The 26,929-nt window shown below is 36.9% G+C and overlaps 1 protein-coding gene and 1 long non-coding RNA gene across 6 annotated transcripts in view; one reads left to right on the top strand and one right to left on the bottom strand.

Annotated features, from left to right (window-relative positions):
* The window catches only part of LOC140139898 (uncharacterized), a 280,876-nt gene extending 278,045 nt beyond the window's left edge, over positions 1-2,831 (top strand). Inside the window, exon 2 of the long non-coding RNA XR_011857184.1 lies at positions 2,711-2,831. This is a non-coding gene — a long non-coding RNA (uncharacterized lncRNA). The remainder of the gene's footprint in view (positions 1-2,710) is intronic.
* Positions 1-26,929, bottom strand: part of LOC140139895 (uncharacterized) — a 40,119-nt gene that overhangs the window by 1,573 nt on the left and 11,617 nt on the right. Inside the window, exons 5-6 of one of the 5 annotated variants that reach the window (XM_072161662.1) lie at positions 26,448-26,912; positions 7,723-7,792 (exon numbers count right to left, since the gene is read on the bottom strand). Coding sequence is in view for 1 of the 5 variants with exons in the window: in XM_072161658.1 (XP_072017759.1) it covers positions 20,876-21,385; positions 26,448-26,648 (711 nt within the window). In the remaining 4 variants the exon portion in view is untranslated. Of the gene's footprint in view, positions 1-7,722; positions 7,793-11,587; positions 12,654-17,442; positions 19,310-19,335; positions 21,386-26,447; positions 26,913-26,929 lie in introns of those variants that run through there. The other 4 variants (XM_072161660.1, XM_072161661.1, XM_072161658.1 and 1 more) reach the window with 4 other exon arrangements.

Consider the following 26,929-nt stretch of genomic DNA (forward strand, 5'->3'; position numbering starts at 1 on the left):
GTCTAATAAATAAATAAATAAAATAAATAAACAGAACCAACAATAAAAATACATAGTAAGTAATGGTTCACAGGTTAAAAGATCACAGCAATTGAATCTCAACTTGTTGGAATCTCAATATTGTTTAATTTCATTCAGCTGCGAAGCAGGTGACTACAAAGTTTCTCCATGTACTATGATTTGAAGCCAAAGCATCTGGCAGTAAAAAGTTGTTGACGTCCTCCAACAGTTTTTGCACATAAGACAAGTAGGATGTTCTTTGCCTTCCAGGTCTTCTTTTACCATGCATTCGGGTGTAGAGAGCATATCCTTTGCATAGATCATCTTCCTGGACCATAAGGATATGTCCTAGGAATCGTAGTTGTCGTGATTTGACACAAGTTAATAAGAGACACAGTGTTGGTGATGGTATACCGTAAAAACTCGATAAAAGTTCTTTTATCAGGATTATGGAACATAAATCTAGCGCACTGATGATGTTAGTAATGAAAAGATCTACTATAAAAACTCGATAGTTAGCATATGTGCTTACTATCGAGCGATTTTAAAACATGAAGAGCCCCATCCACAAAAGTGTAAAGGGTTTTGAGCAAATCATCGATACACATACTTATATACGAACAAGTAAACCTGAAAATTTGTGTCTCAACCCCATTAGCTCAGTTGGTAAAGTGCCGGACTTTGGTACAATTTTTAGTTTTCAAAAGCACTCGATAGTAAGCACATATGCTAACTATGAAGTTTTTATGGTAGATCCTTTAATTACTAACATCATCAGTGTGCTCGATTTATGTTCCATAATCCTGGTAAAAGAACTTTTATATGCACATTTTGCTCTCCTTCAATGCCTCTTCACACTTTATTTCTGTATTTCAGAATTGTGAACAGACTTACATTACATTGATTTTATCAATTTCCACAAATTTATAGCTTTCTACAGCATACCTCCCAACAATAGAAAGTCCAAAATCTGAACAGATTTTGTATGTTTTAGGCATAGAACTCAACTCTGGGTGCACATGCACCCTCTGCACCCCTTTGGACAGAATCCTGGTTATTGATTTGGAGAACACCCAAGAAAGGTGACTTTAACATTAAAATTTGATTTTATTATTACACCTGGGTTATTACAACATCTCACACATTCAGCTATTTTTCTTTTACATAATTTGTTCTTAGAAAGATTTTTAAAATCGGATTGCTCAGGATTTTGGGAGTTTCAAAACTTTAAAATCGGATTAAATCTGAAGGTAGCAGGTATTCTAAAGCATTTTCAAAGCTAAAGCAGATATTTTTTTCAAAGTTTAAGCAGGTACAAATGTATGCTAAAGCATTTTCCACCCTGATGTGGCAGTGACGTCAGTATGCATTTAATTGAGCGCAGCTACAAATCGCTAGTGTTCGTTCAAAGCACTGGCATACACAGGCACACGCCTAAAACGCCGCATAGATGCGCGCGCGAAACAGCTGCCTCTACGCTTTGACAGCACTGTCACATCAGGGTGGAAAATGCTTTCGAGATCTGTCCAGGCACCACTTGAAAGGACCCTGATCTATCCTGAGGTTCTGTGATCTCCAAAAAGGGGACCCATTTATCAAAGGCCCATATTTTGGGCCAAATTGAACAGATTCTCAACTTTTGTATGTTTTGGTAAATTTTTGGCCTAAGATTCATGAAATTGGCAAATTACCCAACAAATTTGAGAAAACTGACAAAATTGACCCAATAGTATACAACTTTTCACACAAAAAAGGGGCCACCCTTGTCCGACTGAAAATTAAGGCTGAACCGATTATCGGATGGGTTATCGGATTGGTAACGACATGTGCGTCATAGGTGAAATATCGGATCGGTAATTACAAAAATTGAAAAAACAAAAATCATAGACCCTAAAGTACTTGGTTGGAAAGCGGAGGAATACTGCTAATACCAAAAAAATATTTATATTTTGAAAGTATTTTTTTCAAAGCTGGATCAAGTTGAACATTTCAATTACTGTTGCTTCTATTGAACAGCCAGAGACACATTGAATTAGTATCCATTGCTAGCTGTTCAGTAGAAGCAAAAGTAATTAAAACATACAACTTTACCCAGCTCTGACAAAAACTTCCTTTTTCAAAAAAATTGTTTTTGTAATAGCAGCATTTCTGCACTTTTCAACCTTGAATACCAAGTAATTTATAATTAGGGTCTGTAACTTTTTTTTCTTAAATTTTTAATACATTTTTTAGAATATCGGATCGGATTGGATCATCATGAGGAACATCAATATCAGATTGATAGACAAAAGTCATTTTGGTTGAGATCCACTTCAGCACAGTGACATATCGTCATACTCACAGGGGCACAGGGGCATATGCCCACTAATGCATTGCAAAATTTAGAAAAATGGTCAAAAACAGCTTGTTCCCCAATCAAACCCAGTGCCCCCATCATAGTTGGTACCCCCCCAATATGATGACCCTAAGCTATGCCACTGCTTCAGCAGTTGTACTGAGATCCCATCATCCTCCCACAAATGAAAATTTCTAGAAGGACTGCTACTAGGAAACACTTCAAATAAAGAATATCTTTTGACAAGTAGTTAAAACTTTGAAGCATAAAAATAATTGTTATTTCACAAAACTAATCCAATGTGGATCGAACAAGCATATAAACATGATTCAATCTGATACATTATGATTGATGATTTTCTTATTATAGCTTTAGGTTACTGTAAAAGTCAATATTTTCGCGAGAAGATATTTTCGCGATTTTGAAGATTTTGTCAATTGCGCGAGAATAAAATTTCGCGGTTTTGATATTGATACAATAGAAACCTAATGCAAAAGGTTATTTTCGCGAGTTTTTATTTTCGCGATTTTATGTCCACTCGCGAAATTCGCGAAAATAAAAACCTCACGAAAATTTCTACTTTTAAAGTATTAGAATAAATACAAAAGGTTCTTTCTAAAAGTATTATTCTTACCATATTTGACCTAACTAGCATTGTTGGCATTTCACAAAAAACTGTTAGACGAAAAAAAAACCTGTTCTATAAGTGAACAAACCTTTCAAGTAGGGTCGGTCGAGCGTTTTTTTTTTTTCTCCCGAAGGCTAAATCTGACAAATCGGAAGATTTTTGGCAAATATATTTTCTAAACATTTCAGCAAAATTAAAAAAACACTCAAATCTCACAGAACAGGGCTTTTTTTTCATCGCCTTAAGGGATCTAAAATGAGCGTTTATTGCGTTTCGACAGTATTTTTGTGGGACATGAGAGCACCTCAGACCTATCAATTGCATTCTGAATACTGAAGCATGTCTTTCTGATATCAAATAATTTTAATTTTTGAAAATCACAATATAATACAAATTTTATGACAAATTATAAAAATTTGATATTTTTCAAATTTTTGATATATAACAGTCCTCGAAGTAAATTATATAAATCTAATGACATATTCTTAAGGTGTATGTAACAGGGAGGAAAAGCTGACGGTCAATTGAAAATTTTGACCTTTCATATTGAAGATATGGATTTTTTCCCAAACAGACCTAATTTTTTTTGGTGTTTTGGGAAAAAAAATCCATATCTTCAATACGAAAGGTCAAAATTTTCAATTGATCGTCGGCTTTTCATCCCACCTACATACACTTTAAGTATAAATTATCAGATTTATAAAGTTTACTTCAAGTACTGTTAAATATCAAAATATCAATTTTAATGATTTGCCATAAAATGTGTATTAAATTGCGTAATTTCAAAAATCAAAATTATTTGATATCAGAATGACATTCTTCATAATCAGAATGCAATTCGATATGTCTGATGTACTCTAATGTCCCAAAATAAATACTGTCCAAACGTTCATACCCCAGCCCTTAAGGGGCACTTATTATGTACTATGTTCCTAAAGTCAAAATGAAATTTTTTTTCAATATACTAGCATATTTTGTAAGAAATAAAAACAAATGATGCGGTCATTGAAACTGTATACATCCACAAGGTTTTCTTGGCTGATTTAATAATCAATTTCTCCCATCGATACTTCAGTCAAAAGTGCAGCAGTAAAAGGTGTTTTGCAAACCAAAAATGGGAATATTTATATTTAAATCAGCCAAAACTAAGTCTTTTATAAATATCACAGATTTGCCAATTCAAACTCAATGTATAGTCTTGCCTTTCTCGAGTCAGTAATTTTTTATTGTATCTATAAATGTAATGATGAGAAACATTTTCAGAGAGGAAATGATGCTAGGAATCCAACTAGTAGTATTGATCAGATTACTTCGAAATTACTGATATTTGAGCCGGGGTACTTGGATTATTTTTCGACAGGGATGTGTGGTTCGAGCTTCCGAACCCATACCCATTTCTAAGGGTAATTTTATCGAAAATAGGGACCCATATCTTAGGATTTTCAGGAAATAAGGACCCATATCTAAAGATTTGAGCTTGAAAATAGTAAAAGTATCATGTTTTCACACATGTTTTTCACACATAGCAGGGAAAATTTAAAAGGGAGACTCATCATGTCTAAGGATTTTTCTTCAAAACATAGACCCATGTCTAAGGATTTTTCTTGAAAACCTACCCATTGGAGCGGCACATCCCGTATACCTTTACTATGTGAGTACCTCCGGTATTTGAGAAAATATGAAAATTTCATTTTACTTTACTGACTCTAGGAAGGTATACGGACTATAGTCTGCATAGATATATCCTAATGGAATACAATCCTGGGGGAGCCACTTGCATTCAAAGGTGGATTGCATTTTAACTTTAACAAACAAACAGACCCTAAAGCATTTTACAGGGTTTTTGTTATATCCTAAACACATATGTGAACCGCTCTGACAAAACCAGGAACAAGTCACATTTTTGACATTTCATGATTTGAATACAAATGTAAGCACTAGACAATAAGCTTTAAAATGATACCAAAATTAAATATAAATAGTATCAATCCTTTTAAAGCATAGATAATTTTGTAAACGATACCTTGAATGATATTTCCCCCAAATTGCTATTCTGAGTAATGGGCCAATTTAGTTTCCTGCCTTTAACAGGATTTTGAATCTGTTCCAGGTTTTAATGGAGCTGGTCACATACATTGTATCTTGGTAGTGTTTACTAGGTATCCTAAAATAGCGGAAATGGTCATTATTTTGCAGGTTTTTTGTTCCATGTTCAAGGTCTTTCAAACAGGACCTTTGTTTTTTGATATTCAACATTTTAAACATCCAAAATGATGTACTTAAAAACTACCCTTTATACCGCCTTTTTTTTGCATGAGCATGCTATCCACCTTGAAATAAAAGTAGTCCCCCTCCCCCGAATACAATTAATACATGTTGAAACATTGGAACACTGCGAAATCTTCATTTTGCCATAAGTATATCAGGAAATATATCAAGATATACCCGCACCATTGTGTGCTATAGTTCAAAATATCATTTGAATGAACACAGCTGCCAACAGCGGGACAATTATCCATGTACACCGTGCGATGAACACCTGCATGTAGTAGTTAGCGCAAGTGAGTCCAACTCACTCATGATTGGCTAGTATTTTCATTATTATGCATTCACATTGTATTTTAAAATATGATAGTGGTTGAATCTTGTACTGCTGTAGGCAGCTGTGTTCGTTCAAATAAAATTTGTACTGTAAAAATGGAAACCAAGCATATTTACGTCTACTGGAACAGACAGTATAGTGATAGAATATTGTCAATATAAATAAAATGAAACTGAACTAAATGATCTACTTACGGAATAAGCATATTGGTAACAGATATGTTAAAAACAAAGCAGCAGCAGCAACAGTAAATATCTAACAATATTACTTTGAGCACATAAGGTTGATGCGTTGAGTTATATAAGTTGAATCCATATATTTCTATGGAAGACACAACTTTAATCTTCCATACAGGGGGTGAATATTTCATATGGAGTCAACCATTCAGGTAACTCCATTTTGAAATTCACACTCTCTATGTGTAAGATTAAGGTCATGTCTTCCATAGGGGGTGTATGGATTTCAAGTGGAATAGCCCATAGCAGCATATCTCGCTTGCAGCATTTTCTATTAAACTGAGTAATGGATAATACAATGAAAAGGGAGTACTGAATACATGTCTACAGTTAATAATAAGTTAGGGTAAAGTCATGCCAAAGTGCCCATCTCTTTTTTCTCTGGCATTTAGGACAGCCTGCCCTGATATTGTTGTGAGCAGCGTAAAATAAACAGGACTCTCTGTGTATGAAATCAAATATTGGTTACTATATAGGTTAGTTTCTCACTGTTCAGTACAAAATAGGTAAAATAATTTATAACTGATGGGGGGATTATTTTGCCTTATTTAAAGGCCCAATTAAATATGATTACAGAATTTAATGGCAAAGTTTGTTATTATGTTTTAGTTTGAAATCACAAAATTGGTGACAATTTGCTGAAAATTTTGTCACAACTTGATGCATCGGGCTCTTTCAGCTGAATTCCATACACCCTCCCTCCCACACAGGGAGTATGAATTACAAATGGGGCTATCTGAAAGGATGACCCCATTTGAAATTCACACTCCCTGTGTGGGAGATTAAGGTCATGACTTCCGTAGGGGGTGCATGATTTCAAATGGAATAGCACATTAAATATGAATACACATCACACACAGAAATGACCATCATCAAATGACCAGTGTCATCCAGTAAATCCTGACATCTCAATTTGTGTCAGCAACAGGTCCCTGTTGAATAATAGACCCAGTTTACAGAGAGAAGTCGCCTTCATTTGCGACATCAAATTCAGATTGCGACTAAGGATTGGTATATATCATCTTTTGCAGGATGTTTACACCATGTACACCTAGACGTGAAGTTGACTTACAACCTCATTTGCTTGTGCTTCAAATAATCACTGCGTAACGACTTCTAATTACACGCTCGCTTACACTGCAAAATCACTGGAGTCTGAATTCAACAAGAGCTGCTCATTAGAAGTTGACTTCTCAAGTCAAGTTCAAAACATAATCATTTCATGATCCACAGCCTCATCCCCCCAATTTTCTTAAACCACTGGAAACCTCTGGCCAATTTTGGGAATAAGCTTATTTTGTGGATATGTCATAAAAAGAGGATGATAAGATCAGAAATACTCCTTTAACACACTACACAAATGAAGTCAAATTCAAATTTGACTAAAGTCAACTTCAAGCTCTGAATAAACAGAGTCATAGCCCCCATGATAATCTTTGGTAGAGGTTTATCTCTAGTCTCTATCACAGTCCTATTATTCTGTGTCAGCAACAAATCACAATTTGAATGATGACCCTTTTATATCTTGTCTCAACCTTTGGTAGAGGTTAGTCTCTATCACAGTCCTATTATGCTGTGTCAGCAACAAGTCCCATTTGAATGATGGCCTCCCTTTTATATCCCGTAATAACCTTTGGTAGAGGCTGATTATACTTCTTGGTATAATCTTCTAAAGTACATAAATCAGGGTTTGCTGCAATAGCACTGTGAACTGTATCCGGATGGGCTTTGACAAACACCTTGGTATAGCTCCTTCTTCCAGCACCTGAATTGGTTACAGTTTGAAGGGCTCCAAAATGCTGGGCAGATAACTGTGTGGCGGCTTCCAAGTATTGTTTCACAGAGAGCATACTCAGGAATGGCCAACGAGCGTTGAGTGAGCGGTGGAGGATGACGGGCTGGACGTCATTAAATGGTCGCCATGATATTCCCATGCGTGTCATCTTGGAATTAGCACTCAAATTAGCGATTGTTAGTGATCGTTTGTTGTCCTGTGTGAATTAAGAACAAAGTGACACACAATCAGGATTGGCATTGAATTGAAGAGGACTGTGATAGAGACTAACATCTACCAAAGACTATCACGGGATACATAAGGGAAAAATGGCAAATATCAGGTAATAATACTGCAGAAATGTAAGGAACACCCAGAAACCATGCTAGGTCTATTGGTAATCAGCAAATGTCCACTTGCGCTAAGCATGCTGGGATACAAAAGGGATACTACCACAGACTAACTACAAACAGTCAAAGTCTCTGCATCGCCCGATAAGGAGGGTCGATCGTTCCTTGGAGTTCAACAGATAAACTGCTACATGTATGCACATTTTCGTGAAGACATGCAAGTCAATACTTATGTGATTGTAAGACTGTTTAGACACACATGATCCAATGATCGGCCCTCATAAATATGTGAGTATTCACAGCATACAAAGCATGGACACTTTGACTGTTGGTGAATAGTCTTATTAGTCTATGCATAGATTAATGAATAACAGATCATCCCATTGATGTACTGTCTATTTATTTAGTAGTCTATGCTTGATCCCTTTTATTCCCTTCTGCTAATAAGAGCAATGATTTGTTTGCAAAATAAAACCATTTTTCGGACCTTCCGACCCATTTTTTTGGTGAGCATGTGACCAGAATTCAGAATATTTTAGGTAAAATAAATGTGTTCTGCAAAGGCCCATTCAGTGATTTGCTCATCCGGATGATCGTAAAAATCATCAAAATTCAGATTTTATCAATTTTGTTGTTGTCATAGATGTGCTAACATAGCCTGCTACTAGCAGTGCTAGTGGTTAAGCCAAAAGCCTTATTATGTAGTAAAGAGAGAAGAAGCCATTTTATATTATAAGGAATCTGTCATTTTCTCTAGAGTAATTAGCTACATGTATTTGAAGGAGGCTTCAGCTTTGTTAATCACATACCGTACTGACGCGAGTATAGTCCCACCCCGTTTTTGGGTGAACATTTGTCAAAATTGGGGGTGGGACTATACTCGAATTTCAAAAAAAAAAAAAAAAAAAAAAAAAAAAATTTTTTTAAAGTTATTTATTTTTGCTTTGAGTGCCCTGGACCTAGACCTAAATGCTAGGATCATTCATGGTTGATTAAAAAAATGATAAAAAATAAAAAATATTGTAGGCCTATGTGTTTTGAATAAATTTGTACTCACGTCATACTCTATTAATGATTTCAAAATGCATTGAATTTGTATGCATTTTGAAATCATTAATAGAGTATGACATGAGTACAAATTTATTCAAAACACATAGGCCTACAATATTTTTTTTTAAAATCAACCATGAATGATCCTAGCATTTAGGTCTAGGTCCAGGGACACTGCAAAGCCGGAAAAAAAAAAAAACTTTAAAAAAAAAAAAAATTCTGAAATTTTTGAAAATTTGGGAGCGGACTTTACTCGAAGGTGGGACTATACTGGCCAGTACGGTACTTAATTTTAAAGTAGTAGAAATAATATTACAGATTCATGCAAAATGTCTTATTTTGTTTTTATTACACAGCTTTTCGGCTTAATAACCACTAGCAGGCTATGTAAACACATCTACATTTTGTATGACACTAACAAAGGTGCAAATTTTATGATCTTCCGGGAGCAAATCATTGAATAGGCCTTTAACTATTCATTTAGCCTATTGTCTTCATTCATAAACTTATCCCACTCATGTCCATTCATGATATTTGTCAGGAAGCATGTACAAATTGCACTGTACATGTAGGCCTATGTGTTTTCTACTGTTTTGCTTTTCCTTTGTGCCCATTTTTATGTGTACAGTCCATGCCCCTTTAAACATGAATGTGTGTGTGTGCCAACTTATTTTGGCCATAATTGAAAATCATTTTTATCAACAAACAACTTGAATCGGGTCAGCCCTATTAGTACTAAAGTCATATTGTAACATATGCTGAGGAAGACGCCCTCAACATTTTTCAAAATTCTGGGGTTTATTACTGATTGTAATGTACTTTATTTTAAACTAATATATACCCTGCAAAAATCAAGACTTTAGGTGCTGTAATGAATAAAGCGCAGGAATCGTTGTTTAATTATTACGCTGGAAATATTAGTCGAATGTGTACGTGATGTTCATAGCCAGGGTCAGAATTTTGTTTTGCTGTGCGAGAATCAATCTTAATTCAAGATTGCTAAATAAATTTGCGGGAATCATTTGATTCTTGCAAATAAACTTGTGTGTAAACTACAAGTTTGCGAGAATCAACTAGGTTTGACACAAATCTGAATACAAGAATCTCTGGGAGAATTGATTCTCGCCGAAATTCTGACCCTGTATAGCAGAGTACGTACACTATCGTATCTTTGCTTTACCTCAGTTGTTCGGCTCAAAATTAAAATGGGACATATCTGACAGGGGAAGCTAACATTTTATGGAAAAGAAATACTAATCTATCTTTTATGGAAATGTTACAATATGGGCTTAAGTGATCACAAGACAATATAAAATAACTCTATTGTGCCATCAGTCTTAAACAAGCTATTGAACTCCAAGCAAACTATTAACTGTAACAATTAATTAATATAAAAATATGTTTGGTGTGATTATACAAGGTGAAAAAAGCACTCAAATACAAGGCCCTGTGTAACAACATTTGGTGAAATTCCATCAACATGCCCATCCACTTTTTAGCATACACATTGACTTTAGGAAAAACCATTCTGCTATATTAAGGTAGAAACATCGCTACGTGTGTCATGCACAGATTTGGTTTAAAATGATACAGGATGTGCAGTTGGGTGAGAAAAACTTGCCTGCCAAGTTTTAATTTTTGCCAACAAAGCGTTTTTGAGTTATGCCATTTTTTATCATTAGAAAGCCCCATTGACTTTGCACATAAAGTGGTTTTGACACTAAGCCTCGCTCACTAAAATTGGTAAAAGTTTGAAAGTGGATACTATGTTTAAATATTATTTTTTCTCCTTTCTATCCCATTTATAGAACTGCTTTTTGGATCTTTTTATTACAAAAATGTTACCAAATAATATTAGTGACTTTTTTTCCAATATATTGGTCAGTAATATAGGGATATTTGAAGGTAATGTTAGTACTTGCTCAAATTTTCTTGATTTGATCTAGAAACACTGAATGACCCAATTTCATAATTATTGTCTGAGCTAACCATAGGGCCAATTATAACAAACAAGGTGTCATATGAAAGGTTATTAAATTTAGAAACTTTTCTCGCCAGCTTTTTTTAATAGAGTGTTTCTATTTTATGTTATGGGTGTTTCTAGATTTCCTAATTTAAAAATAGAAAAATGATTTTTCTCAAAAAATAAACACTTTATCCAAAAAATCTGGCGAGAGAATTTAGATATTAGGCTTATTAACCACCCCACAAACTATGGAGACCATATCACATTCCCTCTAGGCTAGCAATAATTATTAGAAGACAAAATTAGGGAATTTTCAAAAAATAAAGAAAAACATAAGAATTGTTTAAATTTTCATGAAACATTAAAAATCAGTGGAGTAAAGACTTATCTTCAATTGGTTATATATTTGAAATGGATACATAATTCTGATTTGAAATAGTGGCTATTTTCCTGCATGGGTCTATTATCCGATGCTCCTACCTTAAGTACACTTGTCAAGAAGTAACAACAGCACGATATCAGCAACTTTCATTTGGCAAAATGCTCTTTGTATTGTATTGTATATTGTATTGTATCCAGATAGATCACTATGAGCCATAATAACCTCATCACTAATGACATAGCTAAATGACCTCCATAGGCTCCATTAACAAAACATAGTTCAAAAGTTGGCCTCAAGTTGTGGAGTATGAGTTTTTGTACCCAACACACTCAATGGTCATTCTATGCATGTACAGTAGAAGTCTATTCGGGTTAAAGAACTGTGCATGAATCCATCCATCAGACAGCAATTGGATGTGCCACAATAGAATGCATTGTCAACACTTAAATTGCATTCCATGTAAATTATCTCATATGTTTTTTGATGTCTCTGCTCTTGGATGCATCATGCCAGAATACAATGTATTGTAAAAGTAGTCATTTCTGCATAACATTAATTTTCGCTTAACATAGCAGGGGTGTGAGGTCACAGACCAAAAGAGGAAAATGACTAAAAAAACGCTGAAAAGCAGCGTAGTATCAGGTTAAAAATGCCTAGTATGGGCTGAAAATAAACCAAACGCATAAATTTTGCCAGCCAAAAACGAGGAAATCAGCTGAAATGAGGAACTCTCACACCCCTGACACAGCTACCACAAATATAATCAGGCAAATATATGTTCTTTTGTGCATAGGTAAATGTACGATAACTCAAAAATCATGGATTGAAGAATAAGAAAAATAGTTCAAAATCGGCAAAATCGCAGCAAATTTAAAAGTGAAAATGACCACCTTAACAGTATGATCAACAGGCCTGTTCATCAATTTTGTTCAAATTGCTCTGGTGCAATCATACCCATTGCGATAAGTTTTTCTCGTAGACTTTGCGAGACAACTTTTGGTGACTGCATATCGTATCTCATGCTGTAATACTCCTGAGTACACAAATCCGAGTTCTCATTGAGTCCATCTTCGGCTTGGCCGGGTTGAGCTTTTATAAACACATGCATCGCCCCAACTGATATCAAAAGTCCAAGTCGACAGTTCTGAAGTTCTTGACAAGCAGCTACAAATTGTTTTATCGATAGCATGCGTAAGCATTTCCAGTTAGTAGCACAGCAAGCGTGGGTTGACACGGGACCCATGGTTTGTAATACGGCTGACATGATGTTTCTTTTTGTCATGGTTGCGTTTTGTCCAAGAGCGCATCCTGCACGAGGGCGTTTCCTTCCCTGTTGGGATCGAAAGAAATTTAAACAAATTGCGTCAATGTCATTGTTGCTCAGATTGTGTGTTTGTAAACATCGGCAAAGGAAGCAGGCATGAAAATTGCACTTTCATTGTAAAACCTGAAGCTGGTAGAAACACCTGAAAAAGTGTGTGAAATTGTGCAAAAACACCCCAAAACAGCCTCAAATTAAAAATGAATACAGGTTTAAAACTGAAAATTCTCATGCCTGAATTGAGGACACCTCCAAAGAATACCTTGGTAACCGTGGACACTCACCACTAAGACCATGTCTAGTTTGCTGGAATAGGATCAGGTCTTGGTTGCATTGTAAAACTACAAGTGTGTCCATGGTTTGAAGCTTAGTTTCAGGTGTGCAAGGTCCTCAGTTAGATAGGTCCAAGTTGTAGATCCTTGTTTGCAGGTGTTTACAAGTAATAGATTGTCAATCAATAGCTAAGCTACCAATTTACAAAAGAATGTTTTGCAGAACGTGGAAGGTGTAGAGAGGCCAGTGACTCGGTTCGCATGACGGACATGTGTTGATTTACAACAAGGGAAGAGACAGTATGAAATGATGGATGGAAGAGATGAGTGATCAATGAGATGATCACTAACTGGTTAAAACAACGATGTGTGTTCGATGAAGATGAAAGTATTAATTGGGTAAGGAAGACAGCAGGAAAATGTTGAGTGTTACCATTATCTTGTATTCTCGTCCAGTCAGTTTATAGTTTGTTTTGTCTCAAGTTGAAAAACTTGTGTGAAAAGACCCATGTGATTACGACGCTTGCTCCTGTGTGTAGTCGTCTTATGTACAGTATACATCTATTTATTTGATTGTCATGATTATTATAAGCTGTTTAAGAATTCTCAATATGAACTTTTCTACTGTACACCTATTTAGTGCCTTGGCTATTCCAGTTGAAATCCTCATACCCCATAGAATAGACCTTAATAATCTCCCACACTGGGAGTACATCAAGTGGAGTCACCCATTCAGGTAATCCTATTTGAAATTCATGCACCTGTGTGGGAAATTAAGGTAATTTCTTCCATAGGAGTATGTGGATTTCAAATAGAATGGCCCAATTACTAATGGCAAACAAGAACCTCTTAAAACCTAGTGTATACAGGGCACAACAATCCATAGATTTGCCTACTATTTTCCAATTCATGAGCAATGATACACAGACATTACCGAGCCCAACACTCACTTCCAACAATGCTAAATGGTCAAAGCAAATTCTTAAACAAAAGCAATGATTGAATCAGTTTTTCTTTAAATTGTTACTGGTAATCTGAATTAAATCTGAATCTTAAGTCTGGTACCTCCAACTGAGTTAACTTAATTGGTAGTGTGTGTTGATCATAGAAATGCCCTTCTAAATGCTTCAGAGATCTATGAAGATAAAAGCATCATATTTAACATGTTTCCTATAAGATCCCACACCTGAATAACAAAGAGATCTGTATGGAGTCCAAGGTTGCAGGCCAATGCAAGTAGGGTGTGGGTGGAAAAAGTAACAAAGAAAACTCTGAACTCAACAAATTTTTTAACTCAATTCAATAAAATTCAATTTTTGGACTCAACAAAACTCTGAACTCAACAAAACTCAAATTTTGGACTCAACAAAACTCAAATTTTGGACTCAACAAAACTCTGAACTCAACAAAACTCTGAACTCAACAAAACTCTGAACTCAACAAAACTCTGAACTCAACAAAACTCTGAAACAAAACTCTGAACTCAACGAAACTCTGAACTCAACGAAACTCTGAACTCAACAAAACTCTGAACTCAACAAAACTCTGAACTCAACAAAACTCTGAACTCAACAAAACTCTGAACTCAACAAAACTCTGAACCCAACAAAACTCTGAACCCAACAAAACTCTGAACTCAACGAAACTCTGAACTCAACAAAACTCTGAACTCAACAAAACTCTGAACTCAACGTAAACTCTGAACTCAACAAAACTCTGAACTCAACAAAACTCTGAACTCAACAAAACTCTGAACTCAACGAAACTCTGAACTCAACAAAACTCTGAACTCAACAAAACTCTGAACTCAACAAAACTCTGAACTCAACAAAACTCTGAACTCAACAAAACTCTGAACTCAACAAAACTCTGAATTCAACAAAACTCTGAACTCAACAAAACTCTGAACTCAACAAAACTCTGAACTCAACAAAACTCTGAACTCAAGGGGGCGCAACACTAAATAAGCGTCCCATAGGATAACGTGTGATTTCGGCCTACTTGAAAGCGCCATTCCTGGCGTCCCTGCAATACTTGGCAAAATAAATTTGGTATCAAATTAAAGCTGTGTTTCTGTAGATTCCAAAACTTTTGTCGGCATATATCGATGACCGTTGACTTTTTTCGCTATGTCGCCGTACAAAAAATATGGCCTAAAAATATACTAAATTCACCACTCACATTTCAAAATCGGAAGTTGTCTTCATCCGCCACAGAGAATTGCTTTTGAGATTAAATGTCCGGTTTTTTCTGCATCTTATCATTGAAGACACTTGTCGAATTCATATGAGCTGATTTTGAGTGATTTAAAGTGAACATGTCGGTAGATATGGTCGCTACAATCTTCTATTCACTATGGACTATATTAGCCGAATTTCGTTCTTACATAAAATGCGTAGTGATTTAGTGTTGCGCCCCCTCAACAAAACTCTGAACTCAACAAAACTCTGAACTCAACAAAACTCTGAACTCAACAAAACTCTGAACTCAACAAAACTCTGAACTCAACAAAACTCTGAACTCAACAAAACTCTGAACTCAACAAAACTCTGAACTCAACAAAACTCTGAACTCAACAAAACTCTGAACTCAACAAAACTCTGAACTCAACAAAACTCTGAACTCAACAAAACTCTGAACTCAACAAAACTCTGAACTCAACAAAACTCTGAACTCAACAAAACTCTGAACTCAACAAAACTCTGAACCCAACAAAACTCTGAACCCAACAAAACTCTGAACTCAACAAAACTCTGAACTCAACAAAACTCTGAACTCAACAAAACTCTGAACTCAACAAAACTCTGAACTCAACGAAACTCTGAACTCAACAAAACTCTGAACTCAACAAAACTCTGAACTCAACAAAACTCTGAACTCAACGAAACTCTGAACTCAACGAAACTCTGAACTCAACGAAACTCTGAACTCAACAAAACTCTGAACTCAACGAAACTCTGAACTCAACGAAACTCTGAACTCAACAAAACTCTGAACTCAACAAAACTCTGAACTCAACAAAACTCTGAACTCAACAAAACTCTGAACTCAACAAAACTCTGAACTCAACAAAACTCTGAACTCAACAAAACTCTGAACTCAACAAAACTCTGAACTCAAGGGGCGCAACACTAAATAAGCGTCCCATAGGATAACGTGTGATTTCGGCCTACTTGAAGCGCCATTCCTGGCGCCCCTGCAATACTTGGCAAAATAAATTTGGTATCAAATTAAAGCTGTGTTTCTGTAGATTCCAAAACTTTTGTCGGCATATATCGATGACCGTTGACTTTTTTCGCTATTAACAGTACAAAAAATATGGCCTAAAAATATACTAAATTCACCACTCACATTTCAAAATCGGAAGTTGTCTTCATCCGCCACAGAGAATTGCTTTTGAGATTAAATGTCCGGTTTTTTCTGCATCTTATCATTGAAGACACTTGTCAATTCATATGAGCTGATTTTGAGTGATTTAAAGTGAACATGTCGGTAGATATGGTCGCTACAATCTTCTATTCACTATGGACTATATTAGGCGAATTTCGTTGTTACATAAAATGCGTAGTGATTTAGTGTTGCGCCCTCAACAAAAACTCTGAACTCAACAAAACTCTGAACTCAACAAAACTCTGAACTCAACAAAACTCTGAACTCAACAAAACTCTGAACTCAACAAAACTCTGAACTCAACAAAACTCTGAACTCAACAAAACTCTGAACTCAACAAAACTCTGAACTCAACAAAACTCTGAACTCAACAAAACTCTGAACTCAACAAAACTCTGAACTCAACAAAACTCTGAACTCAACAAAATTCTTGCCTTTATAGCCTCTACCCAAACAGCACTTTAGCCACGAGTCCCATTGATACCACCCAAACAGCACTTTAGCCACTAGTCCCATTGATACCAATCGATCCTGCAAAGCTTGTGGAAGAGATGACGACTGGCAAAATTTGGTAGTATACAACTCAGGAGTGCACAGATCGGAGTTAGCTTGTAAAGTATCACGGGCTGTGAATGGCAGCTTCTTGATGAAAGCATGAGAGGGAACGTTGAGAACAGCGCCATCTAGATGAAGCGTTGCTATGGAGCCTAAACCAATCTCTTCCAGTTCTTTTGCAGCATTGATATACTTATCGTAAGTGAGGGCGTATAGGAAGGACCACTCAATTTTGAGGGATGCATAGGTGACAACAGGGCCTCGGGTTAGGAGGATAGCCGACATGGCATTACGGCGAGCATTTTGATTTGCGTCAAATTGCTTGACCAACTGCTGTCTCCTCTTTTTGATCTACAAGGAGGAATAAAATTAGAACTACAGGTAAAATATTTATTTGTGATGTTTATTATTTGTGAACACTTACAGTAATTAGCTGTATTGCTTATAAATCAAGATTTCTATGATTTTTCCATGCCTGTGTCGACTGCAGACAACAATATTTTTTAATACAAAAATTTTAGAATTGGTAATTTTCATGACCATAATTATTCGGAATCAGCATCTAAAATCCACGAAAAAAATGTTGGCACACTCTTTCTTTGGTAAAGTATCTTCCGCCGCTCCCCCAATTCAATGTCAGACAACATGTTGTTGGCAAGTCTGTGAGCATACAGGAGGAGTCAGTGTACTTCCCATACATTGCATGCATGTTTCACACGCCTCCAATTGGCCTGGACACATTTCAATTGTTTAGTCTGCCAACTATTTTTCCAAGTTGAGTACTTTAGTATGAACATATTTGTAACACTTATACAGTCTGTCTCAAAAAAAAATTGTGCAAGTGAAAAGCGCCCTCTTTAGCAATTAAAAAATACCATTGTGATATGATGCTTACATCAACGTCAAGGGTGCAGTCTTAGCTCTCAAATGCTGTTTGTTCTGTTCAATTTGCTTGTTTTAATCTCGAGCTATGATCTGTTAGGGTAAAATGACAATTGTAAAATGTCACACAAATTTTCTAATTGCCAACGAGGGCGCTTTTCACTTGCACAGTTTTTTTCAAGTTTAAAGTTAGGGTACGATAATTGAGTCATTTTTAGCACCTTTACCTAAAATACAACTTGAATAGCAAAGATACCTTTGGTTTAAGATCTGGCTTGAAATATGGCATAACAAAATGCTAAATCTGAGTTTCTTTTGGAATAATTTCATGATTTTTGACAATTATCGAAGTTGGATAGGAGTTTCATCGGAATTTCATCAAAAATATTTTCATTAAAAGGAGTAATGTTCTTTCTTTCCATTCAAGTCCATTTTGATTTTTCCGCCCCTACACACATTATTTGCCCCATATCACTAAACTAGAAATTACCGAGTTCTGACTGATTTTGCTTGATCGCATCACTTTCATGAAAGAAAGTTCTTTACTGTTTTCAATCTTCTTCTGACAGTTTAGCCAGAGACCTGTCCATCCATCTTTTCACTATGGACCACTATAGCCTCATCCCAATGGCATACTCCAATAACCTCAATTAAACAATCATAGTGCAAAATTTGACCTCAAGTAGCAGAGTATTTTCAAAGGTCATTCAATGAATGTACAAATGTATTAGGATTAAAGAACTGTGCCCCTGATAGATGAGCATATTATGGATCCTACATGTAGTGTTTGTTTGGACCAGCAATCTCAAGTAGAAAATACTCAACCTGTCTTAATTTGAAAACTCACCCTCCCTCTGTGGAAGATTCAGGTTGGATTGTTCTCAGAGGGTGTATGAAATTCAAATGGAGCTGTCTAACATGTTCATTCCAGTTAAAATGAATACTCTCCCTGTGAAAGATACTTCTAATATCTTCCACAGGGGAAGTGTGGCATGGTTGACAAATTCAGCACTTTTTCACCGCCAAATAAATTACAGCCCTCTGATTTCAACACAGAGTGTTTCCATCTTATTAATACTGCACTGGTAAACATGAAAATATACTAGAGAGTGAGGTCTATGTTGTCACTAGATGTCCCTTGATATCATATGTGGGTATAGTGGGTATCTCATCTGACACTAGTCCCATTGATATAAGTGATGTCCACAGGTGCGCTGGTATGCTGCTCGACTTGTTCTGATGGTATCTTGATGTATAATACTGAGCCTCGCAAAGATCTGGATTTGCTTGTAGGACCTGTTGGGCACTTTGTGGCGATGGCTTCAAGAACACAGTCCCTTTGTATCCAGGCACCGTAATAAGCTGCCCTAGATTCAATTGCTGAAGCTCCGCGGCTGCCATTTGGAATTGTTTCACTGTTAACATACGTAAGAACCTCCAGCTCTGCCTTACGACGGCGTAAATAGCGACGGGACCAGCGACTTGCAAGAGGGCAGCCATTATAGTGCGTTTAGACATATCTGCGTGCTGACCTAGAGTGCCTTGACCTGCGGACCGTTTCCTTCCCTGTACAATGAAAAACCAAATTGAAACAGGGCTTGAGTATACACTACTACTGACCAGTGTAAATATCACCGCCATGACTAACTAACACATCACCTACTTGGACAAAACACTTGCTAAACCACACACATGCTCCAAAAAGATACAATGATCTCAAACATAACAACCTCTAAGACACAGGACCCCAACATGCTTCTACACTCATGACCTGTGGGTGTATTGCATAAAACTTACGTTCCACAACTTGAGGTCAAAATTAGAGCTTTGCTCGTTTTATGGGCGTCACTGTACTATGTCATTGGTTATGACGGCTCATATACCCTCTATAGCACCACCTCATAGCAACAGAAGACATCAGTGATTGATGATAAAGAATCTCATCATTGGACAGGAAAAACTTCTTCCTTGAACATGTTTAAAATGAAACTGCCAAGAGATATCTAGGAGGTTTTACTTGTACATGTTCAGGGGCCAGTGTGGAAGACTATCTAACCCAAAAGTGATTATGCTGAGCTTGTACAAAACAAAAGTACTATCTAACAAACAAAAACCAAAAACTGACAACAACTGACAACAATCATTTTGATTATATGTAGAAATGCGCCCATTGGACTGGCGATGTTACAATTTGTTAACTGTAACACTTCAAAAGTATACCTTCTTAGAATGGATCTTTGAGAGCATGAAAAAGGTGTGGATGAGGAAGCAAGAACCACAGGACATGACACTTTATCAATCTGACTTTCTTAGAATGGAATTTTGAGAGTGTGACAGAGGTATGAAGGAGGAAGCAGAAGCCACATGACATGACCTGGATGAGGTCACTATCAGTCTGACCTTCTTAGAATGCAATTTTGAGAGTGTGACAGACAAGCTTCAAAACAAGCGGGTGCTGAGCGCTAATAGCACTTGCAAAGCCACCAGTTGCACCTGTGGGTTATATAAAGTAGCATACCAGGTGCCGCAATTTGATGTCAAATAGCGCCTAGCCTGTGCAGTGGATCCTGTTGTGGATGGTAAATATCAGCTAAAGTGTTTCAATACATGATAAGATTTATAAGCTTTTATTTTACCTTGTGTTTCCATAAATAAAATATTTTTGTCCTTAAAGAGTAAAACGACAATGTGAAAACTTTCAATGAATATTTTATTTATCCACTCCTCCTCTCAGTGCTCACGCAATAGCCCGCAGCAAAAGCACATATGCATGCATGTCAAAATTTTGTTATTAGAATATATTGTGCTGTTGGTGGATGTCAAAAAACTTTCTGCCCATTATAGTGCAGTACGTACGAAAGGGAATATGAGACGGCAACTGAATGTTGATATTTTGCTTTGGAGAGTTCCCGGGGTGCAGATACTTTTGCTAGAATTGGTCAAGGGTCAGAGGGTATAATACCCACCAAAGCTTCTTGTTGCCTGTGACCCTATGTTCAGAGTTTTCTTCAATAGATTTCCTTTTCATTGGTGTGGTTTTAATGTGATTGACTACTTGACCAAATTCTTGACTTGTTTTTACTTGTTTGTTGATTTCTTTTCTAATTATACATGCCTTGTTGTACACCATTTTTATTCAGATGGGACCGCACCATCACTAACTTCATGAGCCTGGACTTTTTCCTTCCTTTTGTCTTTCTGTTTCTTTGCTTTCTCTCGTGATATCCTTTTCTCTTCTCTGTCTTCCTCTTTAAATCTTTGGTGTTTCTGCGGATCAGCATACATGCGATCTCTGCTTTCTTGTCTTTTGACAGACCAATACTTCTGGACTTTCTTATGCTGTTTTCGTGTCACTTTTTTCTTTTCTCGTGGAGAGAAGTTCATCTTTATACCCATTTGTTTGGTAAGCAGTGTTTTCTTTTTTTTCTTTTTCTTCTCCCTGTAGCGTTGTGATCTATTTCGCCCCAATTCCAACTCTCGCGCAACCAGCTCCTGTTGTTCTTTTGTCGGGTTTTCTGCACATTTCGCCTGTCGTATCTTATCTCTCCTCTGTTGAGATGAAATCTTTTGTTTGTCTTTGCGATACTGCTCGGGATCTTTCTGTTTCTTGTTTCTACGGCTCTTCGTTGAAGAATGTAGTACCTGAAATACAAAATATCATTTTACGTAAACAGATGCATCAGTAGGATTGTAGATCAAATTGTTTAGATTTAAGTGTGCCAAATCCAATAAATATATACTCACTGACTTGAGCTTTCGCCATCCAGGCTGATGGCTTGATCACAAGTGATCTGGTCCACTGCATTTCCCGCGGGCGGTGTTTGCATGCAATCTCACTCCTCGGGATCAAAGTTTGTTTTAGCAGTGGATCTGGGTCATATACGTGACTCTGAGAGAAAGAGCTGTCATACACGTGACTCAGAGAGAAAGAGCCGTCATAGCGGTTGATTGCTTTGGTCCCCTTCTTGCGGATCTGAATTGATTCTCTGATTCTTCTTGATACAGCATTTGAGTCTTTGTCTAATATATGCTGGCCCCCTCCCAATTGATGACATGATTTTCTTGGGCGACGTGATCTGTGATCTGTGACTTATGTTGTTCAGATGTTGATGCTTTTCTATTTGCTCTGGAGTGTAGTATCTTTCTGAATGATCTCTTAGACATCGTCAACATATCTCCTCCAGTACTTTGGCTTACAATCTAGTGGTGCTGACATGTCAGCCTCTCTCTCTCTAACCACTCCATTAAAAGATTAGCCACGAATGCACTGACCGGACTTCCCATGGCTGCACCGAAAATCTGGCCATACAAAAAATGTCTTGTTTGTTTGTTTACCCAGGTTGGTCCGTGAGGAACACATGCTAATCCATGGAAAACCATGGACCGTTCCAAGCTCATACAAATGCACAAGCCTGGATAGCCAGTGTAGGCTAATATATGCATGCTGGCCTAGATAGCTTTGATAAACAAAGCAAGAAATGGAAGAAAATAGCAAGGAAAAAGAGAAAAGAGAGAAGGCCACTCCCAAACACAATTGTACAATTTTACTCTTAGCCCTTACTTCGTGAGAAAGGAAACTGGAATTCCAATCTCAGGCCCCGATGCAAAGGTTCTTGACATCATCAAGGGACGGCTGTAAAATGACTAAACTCTCAAAGACAGAACAAAATTAAATACGGAAGACATTACCAAGCTCTTACAATATATCCTCACAACCACATCATTTCAGCTTTGGTGGACAAATCTTACTGTGAAAGTAGCCATATACAGCCAGCAATCATCAGTGGGCAATCTTAAGACGTAAGACGACCATATTTTTGCTATTTTTTAGGCCGATTGTTGTTGATTTGAAACATTTATGGAACCAAAATTTAGGCCACAGAACATGACCTGATGAAGGTCACTATCAGTCTGACCTTCTTAGAATGCAATTTTGAGAGTGTGACAGACTGACAGAGGTATGACAGAAGCAGGAGCCATAGGACATTATCTGAATGAGGTCACTATCAGTCTGCATAATTAGCATCTGGGCCACCTGACCAGACCAAAACATTCCACACTGCAAATGATGATATTCACATCTGTTGGCTACATCGTCTGGGAGTATCAAGTACCCATACTTATCCAAGCATCTGAAAATCTCACTCTAAATGGTATATTCTCTTGCAGCTAATTTTGCCCCTTACTGATCGGACCTTCTGTGTGTATCCACATCCTCATTGGTGTACCAACTCATATAGTCTTTTAATTCAATTTATACACTGGATTTAGTCTCCTTTTCAAGTCATCTGTTGAGTTCCAAAGTTACCTACATGTCAACAACCATGCTGACATGCAGACTTTTTATTTAATCTAACAAAAAAAAAATCAAGCTAAAAAAAGTACATGCCTACCTTTCAGTCCAAGCACCTGTTCAATTTTTTTTTTTCAGAAAGACTACCCATATACTGTAAAACCTCTTCTACAAGCATATAGAGACTGTATAGAAACAGTCATCCTGTATGCAAGTGTCAGAGCTGTTTGAAAAGAGAAGGTGGGCCATCCCGATTCTGATATCTGCAATCAATCCTATGTAAACTGCGCACAATAAAGCCTACAATGATGCAATTACCGTATTCGTCCGAGTATAGTCCCACGTTCGAGTATAATCCCACCCCCCAATATTTCGAAAAATTGTAAAAAAAAAAAAAAAAAAAAAAAAAAAAAAAAAAAATTTTTTTTTTTTTTAATAAGTTTTTTTTCGGTTTTGGAGTGTCCCTGGACCTAGACCTAGATGCTAGGGTAATTCATGGTTGACAAAAAAAAAAAAAAAATTCAAGATATTTTGTATTTTTATGAAAATTGATAATTTGTATTCATGTCATACTTATTAATGATTTCAAAATGCATTGAATTTGAATGCATTTTGAAATCATTACTAGAGTATGACATGTAAACAAAGTATCAATTTTCATATTAAAAATACAAAATATCTTGAATTTTTTATTTTTATTTTTTTTTAGGTCAACCATGAATGATCCTAGCATCTAGGTCTAGGTCCAGGGACACTCAAAAACCGAAAAAAAAATAAACTTAAAAAATTTTTTTTTTAATAAGTTTTTTTTTCGGACTATACTCGGACCAATACGGTATATTCAAAATTGAGGTTCAACACATATAGGAAGAAAAAGAGCTCACTTTGATGACAGCTTGCACAAGTGTATCATGCATTTCAAGCCTGTTTTACATCTTCTGTGTAATGTTTTTCATGTTTTATTTTGTTTACAATCCATGCAAGAAGGTGAATTTCCAGATCAAAAAAATATATGGACTGTATCCATTCTCAACTGGTTCCCAACTTCCCGATCATACAATCTTATTTTCATGTGATGGCAGTGCACCTGATATTGTACCGGTGTATTTGATATTGAACACACAGTTTTCCTTTGAACATGTTTCACGTAGGACAAACCATCACAATATGTTAATTATGATCAGGGGTTACTAACCTAACAATAACCCTAACTCTAATAACCATAACCCCTGACCTTAATTAACATAATTGTGATGGTCTGTCTGTCTTAAATGAGAATCGTTCGTTTCTTTAGTTACAAAGGACCACAAGCTGTCTGGAATTGAGACTACATACAGCATGTGACCAATTAGTATGGAGTGTTGATTATTAATTATTATAACAACAAATTTAGTCCATACATGTACATTAGTCTCAGTTCCATGTGGCTTATAGACCACTTGGCATCTGACGTCATTGCCCGGCAGTATGCGCGCGCATTATGGCAATTTCAATTGTTCTTTGCCCTGCAGTGTGCGTACGCATCGGAGTCTGCTAAGGGCACGTGCATTTTAAATCGCCCGCCACATTTCATATAGTACAGGAAAGCCATTGAACAGTGTAGCGGCTCGTTCGAGCATATCGATAGACGAGTCCCTCGCCTTTGTTGATAAACAGTGATGGCAAGTGGTCTATAGTTTCTTCATCACCTAAAAATGGTCTGGCGACAGACGTGGAAGAGACACCTCTGATTGGTCAATCTTTACCATTTTTGTTTTGCTTTTATTATAGTTCTTTTTAGACATGGACATAGACCTGTTATAGTAACACTTTCCAAACTTTTAGTACCGGTAACACGTTTCCCCTTCACAGTTTCATTAGTGATGAAGGATCACAAGCTGTCTGGAACTGAGACTACATACAGCATGTGACCAATTAGTAATGAGTATACACTTGGGTTGATTAGTAACAGCAAATTTAGTTCATACATGTAACGTTAGTCTCATTTCCATACGGATTGTAGCTTCTTCATCACTCTACAAACAGTCTGACGACAGATGTGAGAGAGACGCTCTGATTGGTCAATTTTAACATCATTTTCGCTTTTGTTTTCATGATAGTTCTTTTAGACACAGACATCAGAGCTGTTATAGTAAGTTAGTAATACTCCCAAACTTCATTGGGCAAAGACAAAAATCTGCTTGGCTGGGTTAATAAAAGCAGGGTGTTAAAAATTGACAACAGACATCTCTTCCCCACAGTTTCTATCGTGATGAAGGATCACAAGCTGTCTTGAACTGAGATTACATACAGCATGTGACCAATTAGTAAGGAGGATACTTTGGGTTGATTAGTAAGACACTTCTACCAAAATGGTTACAACCAGAGGATGATTTGTATGTATTTCCCAAACCCTGGGTAAACTATGTAGCCAGTAAATGGTGTGAGCTTAACAAGCAAAAGTCATCTGTACACTGCCCAGGTGTGGGTGGTTTAAATTTGAATTTTTACAGTTATTTTAAAAGTACATTACTCTGATCCATAGTGTGTGAAGTATCCCCTATGAAGAGGTCTTTTATCATCATATTGACTGACAAGGCACTACACTTGGGCAGCTTCAAAACAAAATATTTTGAACAGAATGGGATTTTTGAGCAGAAATAGTAGCTGAAACCTTGGTGATAAGGCCAAATAAAAAAAATAAACATGTTTCACGTCCCCTCCCGCCCGCTTCCCTTTTTGAGGTTTCTTCAATTATATTTTTATTTTTTGAAATTCAATTATAAAAAATAGGTCTAGGAAGTCTTGCTAATATACAAGAAACACTTTTGGGAGGTTTTGTGATCATTAGAGGGGGGGGGGGGCCTACCTCTCAGTTCTAACAACAAAATAAAGAAGGCCTCCTCCTTTTTACAGGATGTGGGAAGTTTTTGGGAAGTTTATAAATCATCCTTTTGGCTACAACACTGTCTCCTCCACAGCCAGTTTGGTTCTGCTCCTTCCACACAAACAGTCTGCCAATGATAACAAACATTTTCTTTTTGATTGGCTAACATTTTCAAATGATGTCATCCAGCAGAACTTCAAACAAGGTTTTCAATTGGTTAATTAAATCAGCTGTTTCATATTCATGAGCACTTTTATAACTTCATGACTAGATGTATCATTCAAATTGACCAAGAACCAGTTTGTCAACAACGCTTGTGCATGGTAAAAATATGAACACAAACATACTAAACGCTAATGGTGGTATTTGACCATTGATCATGATCAATCATGCTCAGATCATGCTACTCGTACTGCTGAGGCTTAAAGTCGTCTTTCTTAGCCAATCAGAAATGGCCCTATAAGTTACCATTGGCAGACTGATTGTGTGGAGGTAGTGGAACCTAAATGGCTGCAGAGGAGACTAACACTGACAATGAGACTTACCCTTGGTGAAGCCCCTGGTGATGATGAAGATAGATTCCTTGAGGCCACTGGCGACGATGAAGGTAGACTCCTTGTGGCAAGGGGAGAGTGGTACGAAGATGGTGACGATGATGAGACCATGGGTGATGACGGGGCTGACGACATGTTCATCCTACCAGGCATCTGCGATGATTGGGCTGATGACATCATAGCACCAGGCATGAGCTTCAGCGATGTCCCGGACGTGATTTGTGGTAGGGAATGTGGAGACCCGGCTGCTGCCGGAATGCCGTGGGCCTGGTTGTACCGGCGAGTTGGCGGTTGAGAATTGAGGCCGAATTTGTGTGGTGGTATTTGAGAACTGAGGCCCTAAGTGTGTCGGTGATCCAAAACTGCTTGTTGGCGCTACCCATGTGACACTGTGTCATGTGGTTGTGCAGGAGTGAGGAATCGTTAAACGTGGATTGGCATCGTATACATGTATAACTGTGGAAGTACAAGAT

The sequence above is a fragment of the Amphiura filiformis genome, chromosome 18 (assembly GCF_039555335.1).
Source record: "Amphiura filiformis chromosome 18, Afil_fr2py, whole genome shotgun sequence".
Taxonomy (NCBI): Eukaryota; Metazoa; Echinodermata; class Ophiuroidea; order Amphilepidida; family Amphiuridae; genus Amphiura; species Amphiura filiformis.